This window comes from Hydra vulgaris, chromosome 13 (genome assembly GCF_038396675.1).
Source record: "Hydra vulgaris chromosome 13, alternate assembly HydraT2T_AEP".
NCBI lineage: Eukaryota > Metazoa > Cnidaria > Hydrozoa > Anthoathecata > Hydridae > Hydra > Hydra vulgaris.
Window position 1 is genome coordinate 46,301,614 of NC_088932.1, and position 23,024 is coordinate 46,324,637.

At 27.3% G+C, this 23,024-nt stretch overlaps 1 protein-coding gene across 2 annotated transcripts in view; it reads right to left on the minus strand.

Moving 5' to 3' along the window:
• The window catches only part of LOC100208250 (potassium/sodium hyperpolarization-activated cyclic nucleotide-gated channel 1), a 71,730-nt gene that overhangs the window by 47,481 nt on the left and 1,225 nt on the right, over positions 1–23,024 (minus strand). For both annotated transcript variants that reach the window (XM_065816251.1, XM_065816252.1), the window contains exons 2-3: positions 8,009–8,419; positions 4,810–5,091 (exon numbers count right to left, since the gene is read on the minus strand). In XM_065816251.1, the coding sequence (XP_065672323.1) occupies positions 4,810–5,091; positions 8,009–8,385 (659 nt within the window). In that variant the 5' untranslated portion in view covers positions 8,386–8,419. The remainder of the gene's footprint in view (positions 1–4,809; positions 5,092–8,008; positions 8,420–23,024) is intronic.

A 23,024-nucleotide genomic window follows, 5' to 3' on the forward strand; every position in this document is an offset into this window, starting at 1 on the left:
TTTTTCCAAATAATTGAAAATCCTATTGCCCATTTAATTTCTCAGCTTTAGTAAAAACAAAAATATTAACAAAGAAAAAAAAAATTTATATCATAATTTCACCTCTAAAGATGCCTTATTCTAATTCAAACATAATCAAAACAAACGAGGCAAAAAGAGGTTGCACTGTGCTGTATACCACTGTGTAGAAGTTTGCTTCATAATAACAGTGAAATGGAAAAGACTATTGTTGCTTCATTTTGGAAAAGATTATTTTTGCTTTATTTTCTTTCCTTAACCCAGAAAAAAACCGCAATAATTACTATGCTAGGTGTAACAAAAATTTTTATTATAAACGTAATGTACAGAAGGTTCTGATAAGTTTGAAATATTGAGACACGCTGAAGTGAGTGAGCTTAGACCTAAAGGAACAAATATCCTTTCTTTGCGATTGGATTTCAATATTTCATATTTATTAGAACCCTCTGCACATTTGTATTAAAACTTTTTGTTACACTAAGCTTTGTAATCAAGCAAAAGGTTTAAATATCAATTGATATTTCAACTTTTTGCATGAGAATATGCTTGGAGCCTCATTTAATGGTTTTGAAGATTTGCTTTTTAAAGTATATTATTATAAAAAACAAAGTAAAACAAAGGAGTGGCTAACTTTTCCTTAACTTTAAGCTCAGCTGTAAACTCTCGATCAAGAGTATATTTTTCTCTTTTTCTGACCATGCTCTCACTATTTTCTCAAAGCGCTCGTGTAAGCGGTTTCAGAAGACGCAACATTGAAAGAGTTTAGTAAGAAATGTAATTACAACAACCAAAAAAGTCTATTCAACTTAACTGCTTTTGCAATTAATGTAAATTTACATTTTTCGAATCATTTTTTCCATGCTTGATCCACATATACACTTTGCAATTAAGTAATTAAGTGTTCGTGCTGTGAATAAACAGTGTGTAAAAATGCAGGGTTCTTGTTTAAATTTTAGTCCTTTTTCTAATGTTTTTATAACAGTTCTTCCTTTTATTTTACCGCATTTACTCATATGGTTATCAATTTCACGTTTGGTGAACACTGAGAAATTCCAGAGATTTTCCCCAGCACATATTTTCTTATAAAAATACATTTTCTTTCGAATTTAATTATATTTTCAAATCTGTATATCATGCAATATCAAATTTTGAATCATTCAAATTTTAAAAGTAAATCCATTAATTTTTTTTATTTAGAGAGTTATCCTATTTAGAAATACTTAGATTTTAAAAGTAATATTGTGCTAGTGGTTGTATGAAATCACAGCGCAACAGAGCAAATTATCTCATATTTTGATTAAAAAGTTCAAGCGCGACGTACTTTATGGACTTTTATTTATTATTTTTTTAAAGTTTTCTTAAATATAAATATTTTGCTGTAAAGGAACCTCGTAGAAGATTGAGGAGTTTTATTATTGAATACCACTTAGAGTTGTTAACTAAAATACTTTTAATATTGTATTGTCATAAGTGGTTAAATAATATACAGTAAGTGATACACATAAATATTTTAATAGACAATTTTCAAAAGTTAAATATGCTTTTGATTACTGTGTTATGAATTTTGTTATTTTATTTTTACTTTGCACTTTTTATATTTATTATAAGTATATATTTTTTATATTTATTATAAGTATATATTTTTTATATTTATTATAAGTATATACTTTTTATATTTATTATAAGTATATATTTTTTGATTGTTTTTATTTTTTTAAATTTTTTACGTTTAATGCATTTACGTTTAATACGTTTAATACGTAATTACGTTTAATACGTTTAATACATACTAGGGTGTCCCAAATAAACACTTTTTTCTTAAATTTCAATTTGCTCTCTACTGATTTTCATTTTATAGTTCCTAAATAACACCCATAGTCTTTTTTTAAGTTTTATAATGACTAGAAAAGATAGATGTAAGTTCTGAGTTTTACTGTTTTGTGCACTTACAAACAGCAGTATCTGGTATGCACAAGCAAAATATGTTTTAATATGATGTAGTAATTGATACTCAAATAATTTTCTCAGGGCATTATTAACAATTGGCATAGCTTCCTAAGAACATTATTAACAATTGATATATTTCCCTCTAGACATTATTAAATGTTAATATAGTTTCCCATGGGCATTATTTATGATTATTAAAAAAATAATTCCATTTAGACATTTTTTTCGTTCGAAAGAGTTCTCGTGTGAACGCTTATAAAAGGCGTTGCGGCAACCTTAATAAAAATGTGATATGAGAGTGAATAAAAAAACAGTTTAAGACTTTATAGATTCTTGGTGTGTAACATTTTTTAATAAATATAGTAAAAGAACTCAATTATTTGAAACTTTGTATAGAAAATGGGTAAAACAACTAAAAAAATAGATGATGCAGAAAAGTTAAGTTATATTTACTTGTTGTTGTACCCACTTATGGATTTACCTCAAAGACAGCTTTCATCTAATGATGATATTTAGAGATCAGTTTATACTTCGCGAGTCATAAGTTAAGTACAAACTTACTTTTACTAATGTTGGTTGCAAGTTGAAATCAAAATCCAAGGATCTTGTTCGTGAAAACAGTGTTTTTACAAATCCTGAAAACTCCTGCTTGGTATCTAGGATTAAAAAATTTGGTGAATGCTGGTTTTTGTAAGGAATATGTGATTTTAGGGTTGAAAATCAAGACCAAAATCATCAATCTCAATTTAAAATACGATAAACTAATCAAATCGTCTTCTCTGAACTGGAATTGCAACAAATGAGAATCGAGATTTTTTGCTATATTTGAAGTGATTCAAGCAATAGTATATATATTTTTTTTAAATAGAATATGAAAAAGATTTTAAGTGGATTTTAATCATGAATCCGCTTAGAGGCCGGCGACCTCTAAGATGAATTGTGATTCAATCCGAAAGCTAGGTAGAAATTAGTTTCTAATTAAATGTTCATCCGTGGCGCTCTATAAACAAACTGTTAAGTCTTCTTGGAGCATTTTTATAACCAGATAAAAAAGAAAAGAAAAAAGAAGATGCTACAATTTTTATTTTAAAAGAAAATCATTTTTAATAAATATATACTTCATTTTGATACTAAGCTGTTAGAACAGATTACTTCACGGCTTAATATTATTCAAAAATTGAGCAATTTGCAGCCTCAGTGAGCTCCCCAGATGACGACGCTATAGAAGACCATCTTTTAGGTGTTGTTCAATGTCCTTTTTTAAAGGGAGTTGACCAAGAAGAATAAGTGAACAATCTTTTAGAATATTATTGATGTTGAGAGCAGATCATATGTATATGCTGTGATACAACTGCAAGCAATACAGGCGGATTACTTAATTCCTTAACTCTGTATTTTTTTCCTTGGGATATAAAGAAGTTTCAGCTGAAACAAAGCTACAAATGCTGCAAACTCAAAAAAAGTTGTTTTTGAAAAGCCATAAATATTTTAGCGTTGTAAACTATCAAATGTACAAAATGGAGAGACTACAGAACTACCTGAGTTGATTTCCGAGCAAAACTACCTTCTCTTTAAACATTTTAACCAAAGGGTGACATAAAAAGTTGGCTCATTAATAGTCTCAATACTATAAATGTTTTTAACCTCAATTTTGCTAGATTTTATTGAGTGGATCAAAAACAATCTGTGTTTTATTGATGGTGCAGAAAAGAACATGAGATTCATTCAAGGTTTTATTTTATTGCAGCTACTAGAGATAAAGATCTTCAAAATGTCTTTTTGTAGTTAAAAAGTCTGCAAAAAATTTAACTGAGAGTATAACCAAAAAAGAGCTTGAAACTATTAAAAAGTTGTGTTTTTTAAGAAATTTTTTACGTATGATTCATATACCTCAAATTGATATTTTCTTATTGTCCAGAACTGTCCAGAAAACAAACTTGCATTTTCTATTAGCTTAACATTAAAACGTAAAACTCAAATTTTATATGTAGCACATTCAGTCAAAATAGAACCCCACCCCCACCCAAAAAAAAAAGTTATTTTCTGATTCCCATTCTATGAGACCTAAATGAGCTGGTAACACTTGTTATCACTTTCGTGCATCAGAATCATAGAAAATGATAATCTTTATTTGAAATCTGCTGAAGCGAGTCGTTTTCAAAACAAGAGTTTAAATTAAGAACACTGTTGATATCTAAACTTAACAAAATATTGAAAAAAATTATAAAACTTAGTACTAATATTAAAAGTCCCCAAGTAAGCAATTTTTTTTTATATTTGATTTCGCAAATATTAGGTACTGTTTTTCTTTAAAATCAGTGAAATTTTAAAATACTACAACTGCGGTCACTTACGGATTATGCAACACGCGTCACTCAAGAAAAAAAACAACAATTTAAAACCTGTCTAATAGCGATGTGTTGACTGGAATGTATATAGTGACTGAATTTATGAGATGGTATAGAAAGTTCGGTCAAAGTAGGCTTTGAAGGTGCGGTCAAAGTAGATGTTCTCATTTAAAATAAAATATTGAATGCTAGTTTTTATTTTTATTAACTTATTTTTACAATATAGTTGTTCGTATAATTCAGAAAAAAAAGTAAAAAACGCTAATTTATGCCTAAAATATGAATGTTCAAAGCTTAAGTGACCGAACTTAGGCGATTTTATATATGTAAATATTTTAGTAACTTTTCCTGATTAAATTGTTCTTTATGTTAGTTATACGATGATTGCTTTCAACACCTAAATTCTATTAACGGAGTGAACATAATGAAATTCTTAAAAATATTATTAGATACATTTTTTTAATTAGGAATAAATTGTAACTTGATTTAAACTTACTGGTTTGCTATTTTATTTCCATTGAGTTGAAAGTCACTTTTTTCTGGACTTGCTCGATAGCCGGTTCTAAAATTCATTAGAATATCTATGAGACACACTACGTCAGAAACAATGTGAAAGCTAACAAATGTGTTGCTAATGTCTGGATTGTTGTAGCTGATGTTGTTAGTAGCATTGTTCTTGTTACCTCTTTCTGGTTTATAAGTGAAAAAACTTATATCAAGAGGAAGAACAATCATATTGACCACAAGTGTTGCCATCATAAACAAATCCCAATACTGTCTAAAATGTAATAATCTATATTTAATTTTTGATAAAAAAATTAATATTAAAAACCAAACTACTCTCGCGCAGCTTTTAATTTTAGACCTACAGCGTACAATAAAAAATTAAAATTTTATTAAAAAATCTAAATTAGTCTATTAACTAATTCTCATAACTTCATCAGTATTAGTTATAAACTGGGGCTCATTTGAACTCTTTTTGATAGGGTGTTCAAAATAAGCAATAATTGCATTAGCTTTCATCTAGATACAAATTCTTCAAAACATCTCCTTCTCTATCAACTTGGTTAACATTAAAATCTATCAACTTGGTTTAACTTTAAAATCTAAAAACAATCTAATATGACATAACTCAATTTCACTAAACTCTTCTAAAGAAAATATAAAGAAAAATATACACTCTTCAAAATCTCTTCATATTCTTCATTTTAAACTATATATATATATATATATATATATATATATATATATATATATATATATATATATATATATATATATATATATATATATATATATATATATATATATATATATATGAAAAACTTCTATCTAACTGTCGGTTATTCAAACCGAAAGTTAGGTAGAAGATCCTAGTTAAATGTTCTTCCGTGGCGCTCTATAAAACAAACCGTTAAATCTTCATGGAGCACTTTTATAATCAGATAAAAAGAAAAGAAAAAAAAGATGCTACAATTTTTATTTCAAAAGAAAATCACTTTCAATAAATCTCAATCATGCAGTTTAAACATATTATTTTTTGTATCTTAAATGTAATTATCACGTAGACCAGGGCGATTTCGTTATTTTGGCATAACACCATATTAGGTCTCCTAATTTGATTGGTTGTAAATTTTGAAATAGATTTGCTGTTTAACGTTGTTACCAATTGAAATTATCGTGTCACTCTTACTCCAATAGGCATTATTAATATCTTTGTGAAATTGATTGATAAAATAGATCTACATTTAAAACTAAAGTACTTTATACTTTAACTAAAAAGTTTTCTAAAAATCTCCTTTAATTTTTTATTCGAAAATGTTGTTTGTTCCAATTAAATGCATTTCTCATATTCGCATTTTTTATCATTAAATGCGCACCATTGCAAAATGTTTATAGCCACTATATTGATTACCATGTTTAAAATATATCATTATAAAATGCAAGCACCGGTATTTAAAAAGATAGTTGTTATGTCAATTGGTAATAATCGCTTAGCTGCATTTTCACCCTTAGTGCCTTTATATTACATATGTTTCAGATGGTACCCAAGTATCTGCCAAAGGAAAAGAAATCCTTTGTGATACCAATCTCCAATTGGCTATTCAAACTGTTAAAAATGACAGTAAAATATTAACAGCAGCAAAAACATTTGGAGTACCAAGATCAACCCTGAGACAAGACAAGATAAATAGACGTCTACAGTCAAACTCTGTGAGAGGAAAAAAAGTGTTAACAAACCAACAGAAACAAGCACTGGTAAACAGGCTTTTTTTACTAGGCAGATAGTGGATTTCTATTGACAAAAAAGTGGTTGAGGTATAATGCTTATTTATATTTGCTATTTAGACGGCCATAAAAGTCACATTTCTTTGGAAGCTGTCGAATTCTGTATGCTTTACAACATTGAAGTAGTATGTTTACCTCCACAAAGCAGTCATTGTTTGCAACCGCTGATACACACTATAATAAGGTAATAAAACAAAAATAGTCAGAAACTTTTTCCAAATAACTCTCAAACGGATTATAAATCTCTTTACCTCGCAATCAATTCTATCTTATTTTTACAGTGTATGGGAAAAAATGGTTGTGAAAAAAGAGCTTTTTGTTGATGCATTCACTTGTTGTGGGCTGTACACTCTCCGTAATACTTTAAAGAAAAACGAACATAAAAAAGGGGAGTCATTAAGAGATAACATCAAGTTTCAGCAAGGAGATATAAATTTTCCGTTACTAAGAACAGTTATTCATTCTCCGAAGAAAATTTCAAACCCAAATCAAACAAAATCTTATTTTGCACACATTACATGCATTGAAAACATGGAAATGTTGAAGAAAAAAGAGAAAAGAATAGAAATAAAGAATAGAAAATCTCTGGCGTGTTTTCCAATCCAAGTGAAGAAATGAAAAGGTGAAGTTTTCTATCAAAACAAAATAAAAAGTGGCTCAAAGAAGAGGAAATCTCATAGTTTGAAATCATTACTAAATCAAACTCAACCGAGTACATCAAAAGCTTATAACAGAAACACAAAAAAAAAACACTTATTGCTGTGTGTGCGGTTTGGCATGGGTGAATTCTTCATAACACTGGTTCCAATGCGTTTCTTATCATGGACGGGCATGTGAAATCTGCTTTTGCATCAACAAGTGCACAGAATGTGTTTAATTCGATAAAATATAATAAAGCTTTAACTCCTTTTACATTGGCGAAATCACCCCATATAAATGAAAAAAGTGTAATTCAAATTGCTGTTTATAATTATAAATAATTTTATTTGTTGATTTTTTAAACGTAGTCCAGCTAAATATAGTTTATTCAATATTATTCAGTTAATGGTATAAGGTTAAAGCGTATCAGGATGAACAGTATGCATCAAAGCAGCAACAGTATACATCAAAGCAGCAAAAGTGGCAAAATTGCCCCGGTCTGCCCTACTATACATAATAATTTAATATATTAAACATATCAACCATATCAAACTTATTGAAAGTATAACAGTATTAAGCAATATTTAACTTCCACTGAATTTAAAATAATTTAATGATGCCACATATGCACATGATTTAGAGATTTTTCGGTTTTTAATATTACTTTTTTTTTAACTTATGGATGCTGGTTATTGTAGGCTTGGTAAACTTTAGGTTGGAGTTAAAGGTGTTATTACTATTGTGAAATAAATACCAAACAAACTTACCTAAGTTTACTCCATGGGTGTATTACAAATCCTGAGTTCTTTGATCTTTCTCTTTCATACTCTATAGCTGATATTCCGCCAAAAAATTTTATAGTTTGTGAGCTGTGCGCAGGACAAAATAAATTTTTTATGAGTCCGGCTGATGTTTTTTTTTTATTTAAGAACTGTAGTCTAGGTTGTTTGGCAAAGTTTATAAAATGCTTTTCTGATTTCTGATCTAAATGTGGAAACAACATCGCTCCCAAAAAATCATTCATAAGATGTGACGGAGTATCTTCTTTTTTATCACCACAGTGATCATAAGATTTTTTCTCGGCTAACGAAATTTCCATTTTACATTTTATTGGCTCTTCATTAATACTTCCTTGATTATACATTTTTAGTTAGTGGTCTCTTTGTTTTATTTGAAACCTATAAATTATCATATTATCACATTCTAATACAAGTGATATAACAATAAACTAAAATCACTACTTTTTTAAGTGCATTTTCAGACCATCTTACATCATTTAAAAATTGTTTAAAGGACTAAAATATTGAAAAAAAATCTAATACAACCTTTTTGGAATACTCAATAAAACCTTATTTGAACTAATAAAACTGAATTTAATTTTTTTTTTTGGAAGTTTTCTATGAGTAAAAAGTTTTTTCTACTTTAAAATTATAATAATAGTTTTTAACAATGATTAAACTTTTCATTTAAATTTTCATTGCATAGCACCCAATATTTTGTAGTTTTTTTTTGCCTTGACCGTTAGGGTGCGTCATACTTTTAAAAAATTTTAAATTAAAAAAAAAAAACAATTTGAGGAGTGATTTTATTATGTGGTATTTCTAAGCAACATCGAAATAAAACTTTTTTTTATTTTTATTTTGGGTAAAAATGAACTCGAAAATTGCGACATTTAAATAAATAACATTAAAATGAAAACAATAGATAAAATTAAAAAAGTAATGATAAAAATTAATTTTTATTACACATGGTTGTTAAAATATTTTACCAGACAAAAAAGTTGAATATATATATATATATATATATATATTTATTTATATATACATATATACATATATATGTATATATATATACATATATATATATATATACATATATATATATATATATATATATATATATATATATATATATATATATATATATATATATATATATATATATATATGTATATATATATGCGTATATACGTATATATACATATATGCATATATACATATGCACTATCGATTTGAATGAGTACTTTTTACTGTACTAAAAAATCAAGCAAATTAGGTAAAAATTAGAGTTTTGCATTAGATTTGTCCATGAATATCCACAAATTTTTTTAAAATATTTTACATGACATCTTCAGCTACTTGCAACTCTAAACTTAAGTTTATGTTTATGCTTATGTCAAATGAAAATGTTTTGCAAAAAATGGCATCAAAAAAGTCTGGGAATAAAAACACCGAAATAATTTACTCATGCTTTTTAGTTCATTTGCCCTCACGAGTGAGGATGTTGAACTCTAAAAAAGTATTACTTGAAATTTAAAACGTGCACATAAATTTCCTAAATCTGTTATATGTGAAACACCAAGACGTTCTGTGGACGCACGCGGATTTGTCCAAATATTACATAAATTGCATAAAATGTTAAAAAACAACATGTTTTTATGGAAAATAAAGTTTTCAATAAAATCAAGCTTGAACATCAACTAAACAGTTTGATTAAATTTTTCTTGGATTGCAGATTTGCAACAACGTTTCTATACTCTATTTTTACTCTAATAAAACCATCACGTCTTTGAAAGTCACAAACAGCAGCTGCTGCTTCAGTCACTTGTTTAACAACTCTTTCTCAAAACTGGGTGAGGAGAGGATAGTAAGATACTTCCATAGGAGAATCTATTACTTTTTGTAAATCTTTTTTTGTCATATTACATGTAAAATTTGGCTCCAAGATTTGTTCGTTACTTCAGTTACTTTTTTTTCGGTTTCTTTTACTTGCTCTGAATTTCCCCTAACTTTAATAATCATCTTGACTGCAAAAGCTCTATTTTCATTTGGTGAGCTTGCAAGAAGAGAAATAAAAAGAGACTCAGAATGAGCATGAAATGCCCCATTTTGAACAGACTTACTTACGACATCCATAACTTCGACTGTTTGACCTCCTAATAGATAAAAAAGTTTGACTAGATGATGGGGCCCATCAACAATAGAGTGCTTTACCTTGATTGTAAACCACATATGAAGGTATACTTGAGCCACGAACTGAGAAAGAACTTTTAGATTTTTTAAAATATCACCTTCCAAGCCATGTTTACTAATGTAAAGCCAAAGAACTGGTTGACTAGTTGTGAGCCACCTGCTATGGCAAAGATTACCACATTTTCTGTTGACAAGTGAATGATTCAAGATAACTGATTCAAGGCAAGAAACTAACTTGTAGCTTAGTGAAGCGTCGGTTGACATCTTTAAAATGTCATCTGGAATTTTAATCAAAGGTTTAATATGTCTAGTTGATTCAAACTTTTCTAGACGTTTTAATTGATTTACTTTTGATAATAGTTTGCCTTTAGGCTCTTTAAATCCATCCTTGGAGTTTGTAGGTACATCAAGACTTGCAATAAGGTACCTTACAGGTAGCTCATTGGTATGTAACATGCATACTGACCAAAAACATTTTCTTCCAATAAGTTTCTCCAGGTGAGTTAATAATCCGCCATTGTTACAGATCCAGTCATTAAATTTGTAGAATCTGATCCAATCACAATTATAGCTTGATCAATACCTCTAGTAACCATCCAGTTATAAATATCGATTGCAGCTTCCTTAGCTGGTTTGTTTGGACCCTTTAAAGGTGTATAATGTGTCAACTAGCTTTCATCTGGTTCAGAAGTAACACTTATGTTCTCTTGCTTTTCTGTTCTTCAACAAAACGCTTTAGTAATTGAATCTTCAATCAAAATTAGAGTAGGACCTTTTCTTCCATCTACAAATATGCCTTTAATAGAAGCTTCAATAATTAGTGTTACTGACAAAACTCTAGTTTTATTCATAACCTCTTAGCTCTCCAAATCTTTTTAGGACCACATGCTAAACTAGCCATTTTTGGATTCAAGTAATTTGATTTGATCAAATCTTGAAGGAAAGCAGATGCAATTGGAGATGAAACAGCAGGAGTCAAATCGAAGAGATGCTAGTGCTGTTTTAGGGATCTTCGTGTAATTTTGCTTAATGGTAATAAATGGGGAAGTTTTTTGTTTAATATTGTTGGAGCTATCTTCTGAGGATTCTTCATTTACATCTTTAATTTTTTCAGATAAAGTTTTTTGATCTAAGTCATGCCCCACTGATTCATAAACTTTGTCCTCGATGTTTTCAATTTGAACCTATCTATTAATGTGAGGTTTTTTAATCAAATTTTTTCTTTTTTCTAAAGATGCAATATCTGTTATTTTACGTTTCACTGCTTTAACCAGTCTTTCTGTTTCTTCCTTGTTTAGCTGATATATTTGGATCGCCTAATTTTTCACCAACCTTATCTCTTTGAGATCTGAGCCATAGTAAATCAAGTTGTGGGAACTTGATAGCTTTAGAACTAATGCATAAAATAGAACTCCTTTAGAACAATTTTTAACCTCCATACAAGTAAAATTTTCATCTGTACAAAGTAATATGTTACACTTACATTTTGTTACAATTTGACACTTTTTTTTTTTTCTTTTTGATTAGAAATGTGTCAAAACTTATGCCAGGCAGTTAAAATTTTATCTGACAGCGTTTTTTGAGATATGAAGGGGCCTTAAACAAAGCATTGGATGGAGACCATTTTTTCAATACCAAGTCTGCCAATACCACCGAGATTTCTTTTATAGGTAGCTGACTCCTAAAAAAACATTTAAACTGTTTTAACATTGTCGTTTGAAATACTTGAACTGTCTAATACTTGGATGTCCTTTGAACATCCTATGACGCCCAACGGGTGTCAAGATGTCTAATAGATGTTCTATGGATGTTATTAGACGTCCTGTGCCCACTAAAATTCTACTATATTATAATATCGCTTCAAAAACTCACCTGTTAAGATCATCAGAAAGAAGCAAACTTTTCTGAACATGTAGACCTTTCCTTTGTACATCTCTCAATGTAGGAACTTCAGTCTCCAACTAATCTTTACTTACTCCAAGGTACTTAGTTAAATTAGCTGTAGAAGAATGTCTAGTTTGTTTCAATTTTAAACTTTCCATAACACAATATTCTGTTTTATTTATTTTTTGCTGTAAAACGAAAATAATTATAATGAAAAACCACAAATAAAATGCAACAAATATTGCAACTTTTTGATATTGAAATATACACTATGAAATTCACTACTAACGCAAAGCAAATAACAAGTACAAAGTAACTGTGTTCTATAATTCATAGATTAGAAAAACAAATGTACTTATTAGAAATTGAATAATTAAAAATTTAGAAGACATTAGTAGAGTTTTGTTAATTTTTTGTCGTAAAGATGTATTTTTTAACGCTTTTTTAGATTTTTCAAGTTAACTTTTACGCACGAAAAAAAAGAATTTTTCAAAAAAAAATTTTTTTTGGTTGAAATTGTTTAACTTACCCCAACCCATAATAAAATCGCTTTCCAAATTTAATTTTCAAAAATTTTTCAGTTTGACGTACCCTATTGACCATTGTCATCAATGCAATGCATGACACCAATGACAATTAGGGTGTACTAAAAAAAAATTTCGTTGAACACATTTTTTCTCATTCTCTGGTGTCACCTAAGTTCATATGTAGCAGTAAAAAAAGTCTCACCTCAATTACAACCATATTTAAAATCTCAATTTTAATTTTTAATAAATATTGAGATTTTTACAGTTTTTAGATGCAAACGCCATAGTTTTATATTTATGCTGCTCATTTATTCTAGAGCATTTAAAAAACCAATATTTTTAAGCTAGTCGGAAATCATGTGATCTGGCCGTGTTGTTACAGACTATTAAGAGAATAAAGGATTAGTGCTTGTGATTAATTAAACTTGTGTTTACTATCTATTATTTTGTTTTATTTGCTTTGTGTCTATTGTTTAACCCTATTCATATTGGGTTGTGGAGATCAAGTTTATACTGGGTTGAGCTCTTGGAGCGAGAAGCTTATATCTTGGGAATGGCAAAGCAATTGAACTTCGAACTTTTAAAACTTTTAAAATAACCTAAATTAAATCATTTTAATTTATGTTAAAAATATTTTCATGACTAGAAATTTACAAGAAAGAATAAGAAGCCTATAGAAGTTTTGAATACCGCCAATAGAAATTTCAAACAGTTTGACAAAAAATTAGCAGGTAAAACCACTCAAACTGTTAAAAATGAAGCTTGTACTTATTTTCAAATGCACTATCGAATAAACCATTTTTTTGGTAGGTCAGAAATAGCGAAAGGTTTCTATTTGGTCTTTCGCTCTTAGCATCCTCATTGTCTTTGATGTTGCTGTCGTTATTAGGTTCATCTTCAAAATCTTGTTAATAGAGACAAATTTTAAAACTAAAAGGCTTTTTGACATAAATGCAAGATTTATTCAAATTCTTATTAAATTTTTCAATATGTTATTTTATTTATTTTTCAGTACGTTATGGTTGAAAGAAAATATCTCTTAAAGTCAAAACATACACAGTCAATGTATTTTTAACATAGTTCACAGTAGTTTTGATACACTAACATACAATCAGTGTATCGAAACTATTGTGACCATACATTGACAGATGTTTATAAAACTACAATGACTTTGTAAACAGTAAACGACTTTTTTTTCAAAGGAGTAAAACAAAAAATCATAAATTAACTGATTTCAAAGTTGCGTGACAATTTAAATTTGTTTTTAAAATATTTTTAGTAAAATAAGACACACACCATGCCATTGGGTTTCTTCGTGCAGGAACTTTTTTTTAGAACCAGCTTTAATTATAATTTTTAAATAATTAATTTTTAAATAAGGTCACAAAAGTTCATCATTTGCAAATACAGGAGATAAAAAATGTTTCAAAAAACATTTTTGTCATTACCCTAATGTGTATGTATCAAAATCTCGATCAATGACGCCTGAACTTCAAATGAAAAACCTACATCCATTCTTATATAAGAAATAGATAACATCATGTTTTTTATACTTTACAAATTTGATTTGACTCTTAAATCTTTCAAATGTGTTTATGATGATAGAAAATTTTTAGAAGACTAAAGATTATCAAAAATTTTCTGAGATCAACAATGACTAAAGAATGTCTTTCTGCATTTGCATTAAGTTTAAATCAACAAACGCTCGCTGAAAGAATTAACATTAAACTGTTAATAAATTATTTTGCTTCAACCTAACGGGCACAGACGTCCATAAGATGTCTATACAACGTCTTATAGACGTAAATCTTATTCTTGATGCTTGTTTTTAGTAATGTGTCTAATGTAAATATATAATTTTAAATAACCATAATACTAAAAATGTCTTTTTTTTTTTAATTTTAATAATAATTGTTAACTTAAGTAAACTTAGCAAATTTAAGATTGTTTTGTGAGTTTCTCAGTTCACAACCGCTGTAGAGAAACTCAGTTACTAGGCATTACAAAGGTTAGGTATCATAAACGTCTTTACTTTAACACTAGAAAAATCCCAAATTTATGCTCACATGTAGACATAGTTAATCTTATTATATCATATTTATTTATAGTACTACGAGTGTGGTGTTTCGTAGCTTTTTTTATTAATAGTAGGTAAGTAACGTTTTTTTAACTTCATCAGAGAAATTACTCAAATTTGGAAAACTACCTTACTAACTGAATAAAACTAATAATATTTGATGGAATTGTAAAAAATTCAACTGACACACTGTGAATACTCATAGTGTCACTGTAGTACAATGTATTACTAACGTTTGTATAATTGTATATATAAAAAACGCTTGTATAATTATATATATAAAAAACATTTGTATAAGTGTATATATAAAAAACGTTTGTATATTGTATATATAAAAAACGTTTTTATAATTGTACATTTAAAAAACGTTTGTATAATTGTATAAAAAATTGTATTAAAAAGTTATATTTTATAATTTAGAAAATATTTTTTTTTTTAGAATATCAAAAACATTACAAGAATCGCTAATATATCCTAATCAACTTGCTCGAACGAAAACAGGTGTTCATACTTGTCATAAAATGAAAAGATAGATTTTATTTAACCTTAAAGAAAACTTGTTGAACATTTTTCATAAAATAATCATACAATGGCATTAATTGGTTTTAAAAATAGTTCCAACCATATTGATTGCATTATAAATGAGCATAAATATAAACCTAAAAAAAAGAGATTCAAAATCAATAATTGATCACCACCAATAATTTCAACTCAAATTCTTATGGTACTCAGGATTCTAAAAGCATTTCTTTTAATCTAATGCATTCACAAAACTATCCACACTATGCTATTGTATTAGTATTTTCGGGATTTTATTAAATTTTGTTTGTGTTGCATTAAGTTGTTTTTTATTATTAAAAAAAAAAAACTGCTCCTGTTTGTCAAAACTGATGTTATAAATCAACCTTCAGGATCATCATCAGTTTCTGGAGAAAAATTTAATTTAAATCTATCTAAAAAAAAATCGCAGACAGAAAAAATAAATAAAAATGGTTCATAAATAAAAATTGTAGTTCTGGGTAATTATCACATGTTGTTAGTACAAGTCAGGGTCAAAAGACCACACTTGATGAGCAGATTGCAAGGATGATTTTTGCGACAAATTCATCATTTTAATTAGTTAAACATCAGAATTTCAAAAATTTATGTTGATGATAAGACTAGGCTATAATGGTCCAACAAGAAAGTAGTTGACTAAAGTAGTGTTTGATAAATAAAAGGGTAAAATAAAAAACACTCTAAATGAAAAGAATGTAAATATAACATATCTGCTATATTTATTACATTATGTTTTAAAATATGAAAATAAAAACTTTTTTAATAATATTTTAGTATTAAAATTAAACATAAAAGAAAAACTTGATTTAAATCAGTAGATATCCAATCATTTGATTTAAATCTTGGTTTACACCACTAATTTAAATCGGCTAACCCTAGCTACTATTATCTTTGTTTTAATATGCGCAGTATATATGATACAAGCAGCAGATACAAGTTACACGTAGCGTACACGAATTCTCTTTATTTAACTACGAAATAAAGACCTTAGTTTTCAAAAGTGCTTAAATTGCAACAAATTGAACATTAATTTTGATCACACAAAAATGTTTGTTTTTAAAAATTATCAAATGTTAAATAGTTTGATGAAATCTTTTATTTGCAAGTTTTAGTAATTTTAGTTCTGAACTATTCATGTTGTAATAATAAGGAATAATAATAACGAAAAGAAATTTAATAATACATGGTTTTTTAAAAACGTATGTATCAATAAATGTAAAAATAAAGTAAATACCTTTCTTTATGCTTCTCTTTTTTTTTTGTTTTAATTTTAATTTTTTTTACTTTTTTTTTTGTTATAGCTGGAATTACAAGGTTGTTAAATTGTGATTTAAATATTTAATATTTCCATAATTTACCATTATTAATAGTTATATTATTTATAATATTAATATTTTTTAATATGATTGATTAAATATTAATGTTGTTAAGTTTATTTTTGTTTTACCGATTATTTTATCTACCATATTATCTGTTAGTATTGATTTATTTACCATATTATCTGCTAGCATTGTATGTATTTTGCCAGATTTAGTTCTGGTGATTGCTATATAATTAAAAAAAAAACGAAAAAAAAAATGCAAACAATAACTTTTTTGTTTTAATTTTATATATTTTTCTGTCAGATGTTTCTTTATCAGAATAGGCGTAAACCGATAATCTTCTTTAATGCTTAGAATTGCCTCTTAGAGTCACCAAAAAAGTTACCAATGTGCTATTTATAGCACAGCATAATTGTTTAACTGTTTTTATATAAAGTTACTTTCTTTGTATATTTGATACAAAACATCAGCATTTTTCAAAACTTTCAGATTAAATAATGATTTTACTTTAAAAATAAATTTTGATTTGTTGTTATTTTTTTTTTGAAGTTGTAATTTTTTTTTTTTTAAGATATTGTTTCAATATCTTCAAATAAGATCTTTGGACACAAAAGTTTAAAACATTTAAACAAAAGCCGCAACACCAAAAAAACTAAAAGCTTTCTTGTCCAATGCTCATAAAAATTTTAAGTATATTTGCAAAAAAAAACACTGGATAAATATTTTTTTTTAAATCATGTTTTTAAATATCCATATTATGTCATTCTATATTGTTTACTCAACCACCTTGTCTTTGTTCAAATCAAATATAATTAAGTACAACATTCATCTAAGGACCGACGAAGTCAACTTTTTAGGACCTGAATTTAACTGGAAGACGAATTTAGGCCATATGTGTGCCCCAAATTTAACTGAAAAACGAATTTGGATTTTATAATGAATTTTACATATTAAATTAAAAGATAAATTTTATAAAGACAATTAAAGTAAAATTTTGAATAATCATTTTTTATAATTAAAATTAATATTTTTAGCTTATAACTAACCATATTTTAAAACATGACGAAACACAAGTGAAACAAATATTTTAAGGAAAAAGGTCGTGAAGAATAATGTTTAATTTTTACTTGTTTTTTACCTAAAAAATTTTTTGAAAGCGTTAAATATGATTTAAGTAAGGAATACATTTTGTGCTTAAAGAAGACTTTTCGGTTATTGACTCTTTAAGATAAATCTATTTCTAATATGCTTTCTTTTTTTTAAAATTTTTGAAATTTTTTACTTAAGGCCAATTTTTTCCCAAGGCCAAGTTAACCGCTTTCGTGAGGGAGATTACTTTTTTTTTATTGTGATTACAACCCATTTCTCAACTCTTTAACTCCGAAACACAAACCTTGTCAAACAAGACCTCTGAACGGAGAAACAGGTTTTCATACATGAAAAATGAGTATATTTTATAATTAATTTTCTTTTTTAATTAAAAAAATATATAACGTATGAATTTAAATTGAAGTTAAATGAAAGTTTCTTACAGTAAATTTCGTAATCCAAATTTTACCGTTCTGTATTTAAGTTGAGATTTGTTAAGATGTTGTTGTTAAGATGCTTTAAAAAGTTCTTATGGTCACAGAGCACCACGGTCACAGAGCACCACGGTCACAGAGCACCACGGTCACAGAGCACCACGGTCACAGAGCACCACGGTCACAGAGCACCACGGTCACAGAGCACCACGGAAAAGTATTTAGTTGGGAAATTCATGTCTTTTTACTTACCAATGTTACTTATCTGGTCAAAGCCGGCATTATGTATTATTAGCATTCATATTTACTAGCATCGTGTTACTATCGTGTACATCGTGTTACTATCGTGTACATCGTGTTACTAACATTCTTATTTACATTAGGATTAATGTTATCAATAATTTAATTGTGAAATTAAGCGCTCTTTTCCGTTGTGTTGTTATTCGGTTTGTGGTTGGCACTCTTTTCCATTGTGTGATTTTATAGTCCAATATAATCCAAAATTTTATTTAGCAATTTATTACTTGGGTTCATATTTATACTGGGATTAGTATTATCCATAGTTTTATTGTGAATTGAATTAGCTCTCTTTTCCGTAGTGTGATTTTTCAAGTTACTGAATCGCCGTCGCTTTTTTTGTAATAACTTAAGATATTTGAAAATTAATGTGCTTTTCATTATCGTTTGTCCATGAAAAGCACAATAATTAGGCTATCATAAAATTTGACGCACAGGTTGTCATAAATTTGTTGATTGGAACAATTTAGTACAAAGCTATCGAAGACCTTCATTAATAAAACCAAAATATGTTAAAATATATTAAAATGTGTTAAGCAAATCTTTTCAATAAACTTTGCAGTCCTAATGGTTTCAAAATTCTTTTAAGAACCAACAAACCTATGCAAATAAGTTTATACAAGGTAGCAGTGCACAGTGGGCCAGTGACTGGACAAAAGTATAAAAACCAAAATCAGAATTTTGATGCCTACATCGTGTCGAACCTATATAAAGACATTATAAAACAATTTAAAACCGTTTATATACACTTAAAGTTTTAATGAATATACTAATGCTGTGGTTGAAGTAGACGCAAATGTAAATTAGAAAAAAAAATTATAAAGAGAAAAATGTTGTTTAAAAATTCGATGGAAATAAATAAAATTTACATCAAATATTGCGCTTTTTAAAATATTATATTATAACTCTATATATTATCTAGATTTTAAAAGTTGGTGTATAATTGGTATAGATCTAAAATTGTTATATAATTAAAATATTTATAGCAAATTTAAATATGCTTAATTTGTTATATTTTAATGTCTAACTTTTGCTTTTATTTGACAATATATTTTTTTTATTGCTACATCTTGCTTTTATACTCAGATATTTTAAAGCTTATATATGTTTGCTTTAATAATTTCATAAATCTGGCTGCCACTAGGCGCCACTTTGGTTTTCTTTTACGTTTGAACTCTTTTACCTAACAAAAAATCTGTAATTGCGCTCAAATATTTTTATTTGCACAAAATTTTAAAAAACGTGGAAAACATATAATACGGTCTTAGTCATACAAAATGTATTACTAAACAATAATATATATATATATATATATATATATATATATATATATATATATATATATAAATATATAAATATATATATATATCCTAATTTAAATTTTGTTCTTATTTATTTAGCGCTCGTCAAGCCAAATTGATTTCATAATCTATTTTGGTTGATTTGGTTGTGGCTATTCATTTTAGTTGTTGAAATGCTGTTTTTATGAAGGCTTAATGAGTGTCACAAGAAGCAAAATTCACTAATTTATTTGACTCAACAGTTTTTCGTTTATTTATTTTGATTATATTAAGAGATGGATTCAAAGTAAACTAACCGGAGCAAGATTTATTATAAAGAATTCATCTTGGCTTGAAAATGATTTTAATACCACATAAATGAAGGATAGTAAAAATAAACAACTCGGGAGACCTAAATTATCATTTCAAGAATCATCATTAAAAACAAAGAATAGTTGCAACTTTGTCAACTTCAAATTCTTGTGAATTATTGTTTGCTAAGCTTGTACTACTTATAGATTACATTGTCAAAGATTTTTGATGATTGCGAATGCATGAGAACAATATAAACATGCAAATTTTAAAGATTCTGTTGACGCTCGTAAAATCTGCTAACTAGAAAAACTAATTAATTAAGCTAGAATACAATTTTTTTCTACAGGAAAACAAGTTTATCTAGCAACGTGTAATAGCACGTGTAATAACACTAGTTAACCATATTAAACTTAAATAAGTTTTGCTTTTCACGAGCAAGGATCTCATAATAAAATAAGTGCTAAATAGTGTACATAGCGCAAATAAAACATATGCAACTAATAAAAGTTAGTTGCTGTTAAGCATAATTAGGTATCCATAGCAACTAAATAAAAAATATATTCACGTTTTTAAAAAGCGCGACCTCATATTGGTACTTATATAAAATTTGGTAAACATAACACTTGTTAAAATATCTGCAAATATCAAAACTAGATTTTTGCTATCCGAAATTTAGTATCCATAGCAACGAATTAAAAAAATAATATCTTCATTAGAAGCGCAGACATCATATTATTATTCATCCTAATTTTAGTCAATATAGCCCTTATATTAAATTAGTTATGAATTTTGTCCAGTAAAAGTGAATTCTGGCCCACTGTGCAGTGTAGTGGTACAAACGTTTGTTTTAAAAGCATAAAGTTCCTAGTTTGATCCCACCACGTACATCGTAGTTCCGCGTTCAATTTGCTTCTATGCGCAGCAACCTTGTTTGTAAAGACTCGTGTTTTGTAGTTAACAACATTTAAAAACAAAAATTAGAAGCAGAAAAAGGAGGAGTTAAAAAAAGAAGGAAAAAGAGTTTATTGTTTTTGCATTTTATAAAAACAAAATTATATTAGCAAAGTTCTTTTAATTAATTGGATGCGTTTTTGAGAAATTTATTTTTCAATTAACGCAAATCTAATTTTCAAAAATAATTAGCAACTACATGGTGTAGTTTGTAGAAGCAACAGATTGTCTGAAATAATCTTTTAGCCAGAAGGAGTTAGAGCTTGTCTATTTGCAACTAGTAGCCTGTAAAAACCAGTGCTTTTTTATAAGTTAAAATTTAAATAGAGCTTGGTAAATGACGGTTAAATTGTTGAATAATAGTTTTTTTTTGAAAAATTAGTTTGTTTTTTATCTAAATTTGTTTTTAACGCCATGAACATTTCTTAATAATTTGTTTTCAATAAATTTTTTCAACAATCTATAAACTACTACTAACGAACTCTGTTGAAAATTTTTTTTTAATTTTTGTTGAACTTTTTATTAAAAATAGCAGTAGTGATTTTAGTAAGAAAATCTTTAGTAAAAAATTAAAAGTATTTATACGCAGTATGAGCAAATTTAAATTTTAAAAACTTAAAATAGTTTAAGTTATTAATAAATATTTTTAATTTATTAATAAATTAAATTATACGCAGCACATAAAAACAAATTCTTAGTTGTTATACTTGACACGTCGTTTATAAACTTGGAACATGGAAGTGTCAAAAGCTTTAATAAATGGGTAAAAACATCAAATATGATTTGCCAAAAGAATTTGAGACTTCACGCTTAATAATGGCTCTTTTAGTTTGAATATTTTTTTTCAAACCAAATGATAATTATTTGTAATAAGGTACTTGTGTGTCATTTATAATTTTTTCTAACTTTTAAAAACTTAGAGACGACAGAAATAGTCCGCTAATTTTTAATCTTTTGATTTTTCATCGTTTCTGTTAATCGGGATAACTTTGTTAATCGGATAACTTTGTTAATCGGGATAACTTTGTTAATCGGGATAACTTTGCTAATCGGGATAACTTTGGTAATTTTCTGTTGGTTGGAAAAAACCCTTTTTGTATAGATGCTTTGAAAACTTTAAAAAGAATTTTCTTAGAACTTTATAATTATGTTTCCGTTTATACCGCCTCGCCGCTTAGCTTTGTTTCTTTTTAAAGATTTTAAGGCTCTTTAAAACTCTTCAATTGATAAATTTAGCAATAAATTATAGTGAAAAATTGAATAATTTATAGATTTCAAAAAATTATGAAAGGAAATATTAGTAGAAGGAATCCTACCAGCAAGTTTACTTCCGACATCAGAAAAGTATTATTAAATTTATATATATATATATATATATATATATATATATATATATATATATATATATATATATATATATATATATATATATATATATATATATATATATATATATCAGGGGCGAATCCAGCATTTTTTGGTATTTAAGATAACTAACTTTCAGCAATAGAACAAACTCCAAACATTTATTTGTTTATAGTTGTGTTAAACAAGAATGCTTGGCTAAAAATCTGCAAAAAAGCCCTTAAAATCCGGCCACAACTGTCCCAAACGTGACAGCAATAGTTTTAAATTTCATTGTATAATCTACCAGCGTTCAAAACTTGAAACGCATATTCTTCATCTTATATGAATCATTTTTGAATCAAATTTTCAGGATTTATTCATCTAGGAGTGATTTAGAATCTAGTCAATTCTTTAGGCATTTAATGAACTATAAAATAATTTTTATTGAACTTTATCTTTTTTTATCTTTTTCTTAATGTGCGTAGCTACCTTTATAAACATAAAAAGTTTTTTAGTTTTTCACAAGTTCATACTACTTTTATATATGTTCTGCATTAATACCAATTTTATACATCCAGAATATATAATAAAATGTTTACGTTTTCTGTGTATAAGTTTTAGTTCCGAATGCAAGTATTAACAACGAGAAAGTAATAACAATAAAGTAGTAACGAGCATATATTAACAACCAAATAGCAATTAGCAAGTAGTGACAAGCTAGTTGTGAAAA